The 11,337-nt window shown below is 33.5% G+C and overlaps 1 protein-coding gene across 1 annotated transcript; it reads right to left on the bottom strand.

Moving 5' to 3' along the window:
- Nucleotides 1-7,787: 7,787 nt before the first annotated feature.
- Nucleotides 7,788-9,723, bottom strand: LOC106759600 (CBL-interacting serine/threonine-protein kinase 14). The gene has a single exon (XM_014642851.2). It carries the CDS (start codon nt 9,218-9,220, stop codon nt 7,904-7,906), a length of 1,317 nt encoding a protein of 438 aa, XP_014498337.1. The 5' UTR covers nt 9,221-9,723; the 3' UTR covers nt 7,788-7,903.
- Between the last annotated feature and the right edge of the window lie 1,614 nt (nt 9,724-11,337).

The raw sequence follows: 11,337 nt of genomic DNA, 5'->3' as shown, positions 1-11,337 counted from the left end.
ATATATATATATATATATATATATATCGCCACTTTAATAATTGCGTAGCCAAAATGTGCCACTTTTTATATTAATGACAAGTTTTTTTATTAATGGTGATTAAGTCGTTCAACAAATTTAGATGGATCTTAGGTAGACGAATGTAGTGAGAACAATGACTTTGGGAGATAACTTCACACCTACAAATCATTATTATCGCAATTTTTAAGATCATGAATATTGAAATTTCTTTCCTAAATTATTTGAAAGTTCCGGTAATAATTTTTTAAGCACTAATTTATTATTTAATAAAAAGACTATGCACTGACCGTATAAAATAATTCTATAAATCGCTATCTGAAATAAGTTTATTAATTTTGATAATAATTAGTTTGAAGAAGATGCATTATTAAATGATGATCCAAGATTTTTTATCACGCGTATGATTGTTAAAATATTAAAAAATATAAATATTATGAATACATCTGTGGCGTGAATTTGATATATTTAAATGTATAATACATAGATAGTTACTTGTAAGGGTGTTGGTATGATTTATTTTGCAGTGGATGAAAGAAGAAGTTGAGGTTATGAGGTCCACTCAAGTACTACAAATAATGAAATTGAAGGGTATGATGATGATGATGATTCATGAGAGTGTGAAAACTATGGCTATATATGAGACGTGAAATATGGTGGGAGTGGGCCCTTTCCTTTACAGCAACCATGCAACCATGTTTGTGAATAATAATAATTCATGTCTCTTCATTCTCTTCAATGTAAAGCTTATCCAATCTCTCATTTCGCTTTATCATCACCTAACCTCGATTATATATGTTAACTCTGGACCACTAACTCTTGTCTGGCTTACAATCTTTCACAAACACCTTCTATGCAACCTACACTAATCCTTAATTACAACCCTCGTAACAATGTTAGTGTTTATAGATTCTGGAGTTTCCTTTTCGGTAATATATAGCTGGGTTTTTGGAGTAGTTAGAGATTCAAGTATTAAGAAGTGAATTTTAAGTTGAGATATATACAATTCTAGAGTGATACTAGAGATAAATGGGTGGCCTGATAACAGGTGGAACAATATGTTCAACAAACAAAAAGTATCGTTAGGATAAGCTCTAATCATAATTTTGATATCATGTTAAGAAATGGATTTTAAATCTGACTCAATCTTACAAAACCAGTTTGTAAGATGAAGTTTAAATTCTATTTATATATATATATATATATATATTATAAATTGAACTTATCTATAATCGATGTGAAACTTTCGTATTAAGAATTCATGCACACTATATTTACCACGTGAACTTCAGGTTGATTCTCTTGCACTTCAAATTTGTAAAAGGCTATTTCTTACCTCACTTAAACTTAAAACAGTGTATCTTAAATCCGTTCATAGATTTTTCTTTTTATTAGATTCATTAAGTGATAAAGTGATTTAATATACAATAAATACTTTTTACTATATTATTGTTCCACCCCAAGAATAAAGAGGAATTTATTGAAGGTTAAAATCTTTAAACAATTATGAAGTTTATTGATAAATTAAAATGATTAATAGCTTATTAGTAGTTAAAATTTTGTCGATAATACATGTTAATAAATTTTATCAATGAATACGATATTTTTTTATAATTATCATTGATTAAAATTGTCCATAAATATGGTATGATGAGATTTTTGGGTTAGTAAAATTTTTCTATTAGTATTATTTTTTTTAATATTCCAAGAATTTGATATAATGTAAAAGATCTTCAAATATTTACGTACCAGCAAAAGTCAATTGTTCAAAGACATTTGAAACAGTGACTTACTACTTCTCCTTAGTCCATATTTGCTGAAAAATATGGAAGTGATTATGTGAATTTCAACTACATGACATGGAGAATTGGTTCACATTATAATAAGGAAAATTAAAATATTAATAAAAAATGACTATTTAGGAATATATATTAATAAACTCGAGAAACTTGCATGATATACTTGTTTTAAAGACAAAGTCACTCGAAAGTAAATCATGTTAATAAATGATATAGTGGTCCCACATGGTTAAGGATTGTTAGGTTTTGAATAAGTCCAACGTACTATTAGGAAACGATAGCTAGATATCCGCATAGTCAGTTTTACAACTTTCTATACTCTTGTAATGCTATTTAATAGTCTCAATCATTATGCAGTGGACAATGAATAAAACTTATCTTCTATTTTTCATCTTTTATATTCACAAGAGTGCAACATTGTGGTACCAGAACTCCATCACGGGGCCTGATCCAAAACAGAAGTCGCAGTCTTCTCAACACAACAAGTCATGGCGTCAGAAAGTCATTTGTGCAGCCTGCTATACCGAAGTTTGACGGGCATTATGACCAATGGGCATTACATATGGAGACCTTCTTGTGTTCAAAAGAGTATTAGGGGCTGATGTAGAATGACATCCCTGAATTTGTAGAAGGCACAACGCTTACAAACGCACAAAAAAAGCACATTGATGATAACCAATTAAAAGATTTGAAGGCCAAGAACTATTTATTCCAAGCATTAGATTGTTCGATCCTAGAGAAAATTCTTAAGAAAGATACAACAAAGGATATATGGGACTCATTAAAATAGAAGTATCATGGCACTTCACGAGTCAAGCGTGCCCAATTGCAAGCACTTAGAAGAGAATTTGAGATCCTTCACATGAAGGAGGGAGAATATGTGAATGATTATTTTGCCCGCACACTTACTATCGCTAACAAGATGAAAGCTAATGGTGAAGACAAAGGTGATGTTGCGGTTGTTGAGAAAATTTTGAGATCCATGACTCCTAAGTTTGATTACGTTGTGTGTTCCATTGAGGAGTCTAAAGATACTGATACACTGACCATTGATGAATTACAAAGTAGTCTTCTTGTACATGAACTCTGTATGACGTCAACGTCTCAGGTGATGGAAGAGCAAGCCCTACAAATTTCTTATTCAAATCAACAGACAAAGCAGTGGCACAATCGAGGTGGTGGTCGTAGAGGCTTTGGACGACGAGGAAGAGGACGCGGTCGAGGACGCAGTAGACAAAGATTTGATAAATCCACTGTGGAGTGCTACAATTGTCACCAACTTGGACATTTTAGTTGGAATGTTCAAACCAAAGGAAAGAGGCCAACTATGTTGAGAATGAAGAGGAAATGCTATTGATGGTCCATAAAGACATAACCAAGGCAACATAGGACATTATGTGGTTCCTTGACTCTGGATGTAGTAACAACATGTGCAGGAAGAAGGAATACTTTTCAGATCTTGATGAAACTTACAAAGATTCAGTCAAACTAGGCAATAATTCTAGTATGACAGTAGTTAGCAAAGGCAATGTTCGGTTACACATGAATGGGACCACATATATTGTTACTGATGTCTTCTTTGTGCCAGATTTAAGGAACAACTTACTCAGTATTGGTCAGTTACAAGAAAAGGGACTTAGTATTTTGTTCAAACATGGCAAGTGCAAAGTGTTTCATCCTGAGCATGGCTTGGTTATAGAAACTAAAATATTTGTCAATCGCATGTATTTACTGCATGTCAGCTCTCCCTCAGCCAAATCTACTTGTTTTCATACTGTTACGGAGGATAAAATGCATCTTTGGCGTTGCAGATATGGGCATTTAAGTTTTCAGGGTTTAAATACGCTTTACCAACAAGATATGGTATATGGTTTACCAATGATGAAAGCACCAACTAAACTGTGTCAGGATTTTTTGATTGGGAAATAATCACGAGATTCATTTCCAAAGAAGAGTAATTGGAGGGCTACACAGGTTTTGCAACTAATTCATGCAGACATCTATGGACCAATCACACCTATCTCTAACAGCAAACAAAGGTATTTGCTCACCTTCATTGATGACTTTAGTAGGAAGACTTGGATTTATTTCTTAACTGCAAAGTCAGAGGCTCTTTCTATTTTTAAGAGTTTTAAAGTTCATGTTGAAAAAGAAGCTAACTCATTAATCAGATGTTTGCGCATTGATAGAGGGCGAGAATTTATTTCTCAAGACTTCATCAATTTTTTCTCTGACAATGGTATTCGTCGGCAACTGACGACTGCATACACTCCACAACAAAATGGGATTGCAGAACACAAGAATCAAACTATTATGAACATGGTGCGAAGTATGCTCTCAGAAAAAAAAATGCCTAAAACTTTTTGGGCTAAAGCTGCCACCTAGTCTGTACATATTTTGAATCGGAGTCCCACATTAGTAGTGAGAAATAAAACGCCTGAAGAAGCCTAAAGTGGAGTCAAGCCTTCAGTTAAGTATTTTCGAGTTTTTGGATGTCTATCTTATGTTCATGTGCCTGATGCTACACGTACCAAGCTAGATGATAAAAGTAAGTGTTATGTTTTATTGGGAGTCAGTAAAGTATCAAAAGCTTATAAACTTTATGATCCAACTTCACAAAAGATCATCATCAGCAGGGATGTTGTGTTTGATGAAGATAAAGGTTGGGATTGGGATAAGAAGTATGCAGAAGTCGTCTCATGTGATTTAGAGTGGAGTGATCAAGCTATGGATGCAAATGACGAACACGAGGTTATTGATGTCGAACATCAAGTATGCCATGATACCTCAGAACATGATCCTGATATCTCACAAGAAGGTATTGTTCCCTCTGATCGCATGACTGTAAAAAATACTACTAGTCCTCTTCAAAGGTGTAGAAGACCACCATGTTGGATGGCAGACTATGAAACTGAAAAGGGACTCTTTGAAGACAGTCCATAAGCTAATTTGACTATGTTTGCAGCTGGTGAACATGACCCCACAAACTTTTCAGTTGTTGTACAAATTCCAAAATGGAGGAAAGCCATGGATGAGGAGATGAAAGCAATAAACAAGAATGACACATGGGAATTGAAGGAACTACCTGAAGGAGCAAAGAAAGTTGGAGTGAAGTGGGTTTATAAGACCAAACTCAAAGAGAATGGAGAAGTGGACAAGTACAAAGCTAGACTTGTTGTGAAGGGGTATGCACAAGAGTATGGAGTTGACTACACTGAAGTATTTGCACCAGTGGCCCGCATGGAGACAATTCGCTTGGTGATAGCAATTACAACTCAAAAGTGATGGACACTTTATTAGCTAGATGTAAAGTCGGCCTTCTTGCATGGAGAATTGGATGAGACCGTGTATGTAGACCAACCTTGTGGTTATGAGCAAAAAGGGGTTGAGCATAAAGTATATAAGCTGAAGAAAGCCCTATACGGGCTTAAACAAGCACCACGCGCTTGGTATAGCCGCATAGAAGCATATTATTTGAAGGAAGGATTTGAGAAGTGTGACTATGAGCATACTCTCTTTATAAAGAAAGAAAAGGAAGGTACCATATTAATTGTAAGTTTGTACGTTAATGATCTTATTTTTACTGGCAATGATGAGTTGATGTTTGAAAAATTCAAAAGCTCCATGAAACATGAATTTGCTATGACAGACCTTGGTAAAATGAGTTACTTCTTGGGTCTTGAAGTAATGCAGCGAACAAATGGCATTTTCTTATGTCAAAAGAAATATGCATTAGAAATGTTGCGACGATTTGGAATGGATAAAAGCAATCCAGTACAAAACCCAATTGTTCATGGTGTTAAACTCACAAAGGATATTTCTGGTGTAAGGGTTCATACCACTTATTATAAACAAATTGTGGGAAGTCTTATGTATCTAACATCTACTCGACCCGATATGATGTTTGTAGTGAACTTAATTAGCAGGTACATGGAGATTCCTACTGAAATGCATTTAATGGCAGCTAAACGGGTGCTCGGATATTTAAAGGGAACAACTGAGTTTGGCATTTTCTACAAAAAGGGAGGAGACAATGAACTTTTAGCTTACACTGGTAGTGATTATGCAGGTGATTTAGATGATAGAAAAAGTACTTCTGGTTATGTTTTCTTATTGTGTTCAGCTGTTGTTTCCTGGTCATCAAAGAAACAACCAATTGTAAGTTTATCAACTACAAAGACAGAATTTATAAGTGCAGCATCATGTGCTTGTCAAGCTATATGGTTGAAAAGGGTGTTGGAAAAATTGTGTGGTATGCAAAACCAAGATACTACTGTAATTTACTGTGACAGTAGATCTGCTATTGAGCTTTCAAAAAATCCAGTAATGCATGGTCGCTGTAAACATATTGATGTCTGATTTCACTTTCTTCGAAATCTCACCAAGACTGGATTTGTCAACATGATGCACTGTGGGACACAAGAACAAATTGTTGATATTATGACCAAACCATTGAAACTGGATACTTTCCTGAAGTTACGCAAATCACTAGGAGTGTGCGCAAAGTCTAGTATAAACTGATATAATATTGAGTTTAAAGGGGAATTTGTTAATAAATTATATAGTGGTCCCACGTGGTTAAGGACCGTTGGGTTTTGAATAAGTCTAGCGTACTATTAAGAAACAGTAACTAGATATCCGCATAGTCAATTTTACAACTTTCTATACTCCTGTAATGCTATTTAATAGCCTCGGTCATTATGTAGTGGACAATGAATAAAACTTATCTTCTATTTTTCATCTTTTATATTCACAAGAGTGCAACAAATCATAGTTAGTTTTATTACAATTAATCTATTTTATTTTATTACACAACATGTGAAAATAAATTTAAAGAAGTATCATACACACAAATTGAATATTACTTCAAAGTTAATCCAATATAAATATGTACTTAAGAAAGTTCATTAGAACTTAGAATAAGTTATTGCTTCATAAGATCACTTCAATCAACTACTTAAAACATAAACCACTAATATAAATTAAGACCTAAACGTGATTCTTCAACCAGTATATAAGAAAATCTATAGGAATTAATCAAGTTTATTATTAGTCGTGGTAGTCATTCCAATAATAAGAGGTAGACGGTTTAAGACGCATGAGAAGGAACTCATTAAATAACAATTAGTTTAGCGACAAAACTAAATTAAGTCATTAAATTAATTAAATTAAACCTTATTTTATAAATTAAAAATTATTGATGTTTAAAATAATCTAAATTATTAAAAACAAATATAATTAATTTATGAATTAAAACTTAAATTGATCTCTAACATCATATAATTATTAGTTTCTATTATTAATTAAACTCTATTTATATTAATTAAGTTAGGTCTTTAAATGGAATAGACAAATCTTAAATTATTTAAACTATCGAGTACACTTACTTGGACATGGTTTTCGTTTCAATAAGGTTATGTATATGATGAAACAAATATGGATAATTGTCATTCCATTATATAAATATCTGAGTACTGGATAATTGTGAAATACATATATGAAAAGGATGATTAAGGTTAGGTTTTTCGTAAACTTTCTTAAAGTCAAGCTGTCATCTATAACCTTCTTTAATAAGAGGATGATCAAGTTTTATAGTAGTGACCATTAAGATGTCACAATTTATTTTTGTGAGTGGATATTCTTCTCATTTATGAAGGGGGTAGACTTCCCTACAAATTCATTCATAACTAAATTTTCTTTCTCTTATAAATAATCATATCTCCCCCTAATAATTATTAAAAAAAACTCAATTAAATTCTTATTACTCGTCGAAAGAATTGAAAAGAAAATTTTATTCCATTAATGAATGTCAAATAGTCAATTTAAGTATGCTATTTTCATTCAAGAACTCATGACAGAAACTAATTACCTAAGTATAATTAATTCAGCTTTCTTCAGATTAATTCCGTGGAAATTTTTTTATTGCAGTTATATAAAAAACTTATAAATGTGTATTAAAGTATTCTAAAATTCCATTAAACATCTTTATTACGTATTTAATTTTACAAATTCTGCAAAACATAAACCCAATCCATAAAAAGGATGGATCCTGATTGGTACCCAGACCAAAAAACATAGATACCAAGCTATATGTTACAAAAGTCACCGGAAACCGGCGTTTCCCGCTCACCTGCCAATTCAATAAGCAGAGGGCGCAGTTTATCTTTCCAAAACTTCGCGCCAGATTCCCCTCCCTTCTCACTTCTCTTCATTTCAACCACTACAAGCTCTTCCGTTAACCGGTAAACTACTACGAGACCTATCAAATTACCGTCCTGCCCTTCCAACTTCGCTCCACCACCGTTTCTCTCCCTCTTTAGTACCACCTTCTCCTCCTCCGCTGTCGCCTCTACTCTCTCTATAATATTCTCCGGCTCCACGGCAGAAACAACCCGTTCCACCGAATCCGACCCGTTCGGGTCCTCGAAAAGACCCGACATGTCCAAACCTGTCGAAAAAGAAATTAAGTCGAACGCGTTCAGCGACTTGAACCCGGTTCGGCTCTCCCCGCATACGCATTCACTCTCCTTGACCCGAACCGGTTCGTACTGGTCCTCACCCGCGTTGAACCACGTGTCTTGATAGATTTCATCAATGGTAATCCTGGTTTCGGGATTTGTGTCAAGCAAGCGTGATAAGAGGTACCTCAGATCACTGGACATCCACCTAGGGAACCGGAATTGACCGCGGTAAATCTTTCTGAATAAAACGGTGACGTTGCAATCATTGAATGGTAAATAACCTGCAGTGAGCGCAAACAAAACGACGCCGCACGACCACAGATCCACTTTCGCACCATCATAGCCTCTCTTCAACAGAATCTCGGGTGCCACATAGGTAGGGGTTCCACAAATAGTGTGTAACAACCCGTCGGGTCGGATCTGACCCGTGACCGCACTCAACCCAAAATCGGAGACTTTCAAATTCCCGTTCTCGTCGAGCAGCAGATTATCGAGCTTGAGGTCGCGGTGGAACACGCCGAGCGAGTGACAGTGTTTCAAGGCGGAGATGAGTTGCCGGAAGTAAAACCTGGCGGCGTCCTCCTCGAGGCGCCCCTTTCTGGCTACCGCGTGGAAGAGCTCGCCGCCGGCGGCAAACTCCATGACGAAGTAGATTTTGGTCTTCGTTGCGAGTACTTCGAAGAGGTCAATGATGTTGGAGTGGTGGAGGCGGCGCATGATAGAGATCTCACGTTCGACGTTGGCAGCAAAACCTCCGTTTAAGACCTTGCTTTTGCTGACGGCCTTCACCGCCACGCTCTGGCGCGTGCCGGCAGTGGTGGCGTGGTACACCTTGCCAAACGCGCCGACTCCCAGTAACCTCTTCAACTCGTACTTCCCGAACAAAACGACGCCAGACGGGACGTCGTCGTTGGTGGTTGTTATGTTGTGCGGTTCTCTCATGGTTGGAGTAACTAAATAACGAACTCAGTGAAGCTGAGAGAATTTAAAGCGAAGTTGTTTGTGGTGGAGGAAGGTTTGCATAAATCTTATCTAAGAAGGAACTTGAAGAGGCACTAAAGGGAATGAGTGGAGTTGAAGTGTGTTCGGGACAAAGGAAAAGAGGAACAATAATCCATGTGTTGTTGAGAAGCTGCAGAAGAGCATGGCTATTTAAAGATGGTCACACTTTCCGTCAACAAGACAACTACTTTTCCTGTCTTATTTTTTATTTCTTAAATTTATGTTTTATTAATGGTTCCTAGTTATGTTTGAATAACTAATAATGAGTGTGATGATTCCTATAAATAAAGTAGGGATAAGAAAGTGCGTTATGAGGAAGAATGAAAATAAATCAGTGCTTATGTTAGCCAAACAAGGTTTAATGATGCAAAGGGAGTGCGAGACAGGGCGTGATGACTCCAGAAAATTATGAAACCTCAATGGACGCATAGGCGATTTGTATAGACAAGACAGGTATGTAATTTGGATTTTGTGGCCGTTTCAATTTTGTTTCTGTGTTTGTGTTTTTCAAATACACATAAATTAATTTTTATATTATAAAATATATATTTTTTTTTTAAAAAAAGTAATACAGTAAAATCAGTGTATTTTCAAGATGAAAACACAAAAAAAAAAAACATAAAAATTAATAAAAATTAATAAAAATATCTGTACTTGTAGGTATCCTACGGTAGTACCACGCTATCACTTCCATGTGCACGAAGATCTTACGAGATAGTCGACAATGGCAAAAATGTAGACGATGCCCACGTTTTTATTTCTGTTACTGTAACACTCTCATGCATATCTGATTATGTGTACGATGTGAATGTCAAGTTTTCTCAGTGTTTATCTTCTTTTCTTGAACACTTGTTTCAGATCTGAGTAAAAGTATTTACAGTGCTATGCTAGGTTTAACTTTTCAGTTCTCATGTTTTGTTTCAGAATGTAAAACCTATATCATATACTAAAATGATAACTGAGAAACTCATTTAAACATATAATTACATTACACCTTTTATTTAATCCATGCTCTGTATTACTACATTATTATAATATATTTTTAAATTATTTTTTATTGAGTTAATAAATAAAAAACATGATAGAAAAAATGTCAACTTGATTGATAATTATATAGATAGTTAGTTACGCATAGAAGTTGGAGATCAACAATAAAGTAGAAACATTAAAATATATTTTACAATAATAAATGGATGATTTTTTCGAAATACTAAATAAAATAAGAATATCAAAGATATGGTTTGTTTTTTTTAACTTTTGTTGAATAAAATTATTCTCGAAACTTCTAAGACTTTCGTATTCCTTTTATTGTCTGTTTCAATTTGTTCTATTTTGAGAAAAAAAGTGTGGAACAAAAATAAATATGTTTGACAATTACCTTTTTAGCACAAAAGAAAGAAGATACCTATAGGCATAGCATATATATTGTAAACCAAAAGGATACAATAATGTATTTTCTTAACAAAATTTACTCTGTAATATAGTTGTAATATAGTTCTAATTAAGGATGACAAAAAGAAAATCTAAATCTATATGAATAAAATTTACGAGAGATAGTTAATATTTATGAGTATTTGTTATTCACATAACAGATATTTTAATATCCATTTATAAATAGATTGAAAATAAGTATTATCATTTGTATTAACATGTATTTATTACCTTTAAAAATAAAAAAAAAATTAATTTATATTTTATTAAGATAAATTTAAATAAATTAAAATTAATTTATATTTTTTTAAGTTAAATTTAATTAAAATTAATTTTAATTTATACTATAATTTATATATTTTTTATAAGTTTATTTAAATTTTACTTCAAAAATTTATAAAAATATTTTTTTAAAATATTTACAAATACTTAAAGTATCTACTAGTTTTAAAATGTTTGTGAATATTTATAAAGTTTTAAAATATTTATGAATATTTATGAATTTTAAAATATTTGTGTATTTTTTTAATTGAGTATCCATATAAATAATAGACATATAATAAATAATTTTTATGTAATATTTTATTGGGACTAATATATTGAGCTTCAAAAGCTCACGTAAAGTC

The sequence above is a fragment of the Vigna radiata genome, chromosome 4, assembly GCF_000741045.1.
Source record: "Vigna radiata var. radiata cultivar VC1973A chromosome 4, Vradiata_ver6, whole genome shotgun sequence".
NCBI lineage: Eukaryota > Viridiplantae > Streptophyta > Magnoliopsida > Fabales > Fabaceae > Vigna > Vigna radiata.
Note: the sequence above shows the minus strand (reverse complement) of the source record. Positions and strands in the feature narration are given on the sequence as shown.

Bases quoted from the DNA above. Each gene is read 5' to 3' on its own strand.
- LOC106759600 (XM_014642851.2), bottom strand. From the start codon at position 9,220: ATGAGAGAACCGCACAACATAACAACCACCAACGACGACGTCCCGTCT.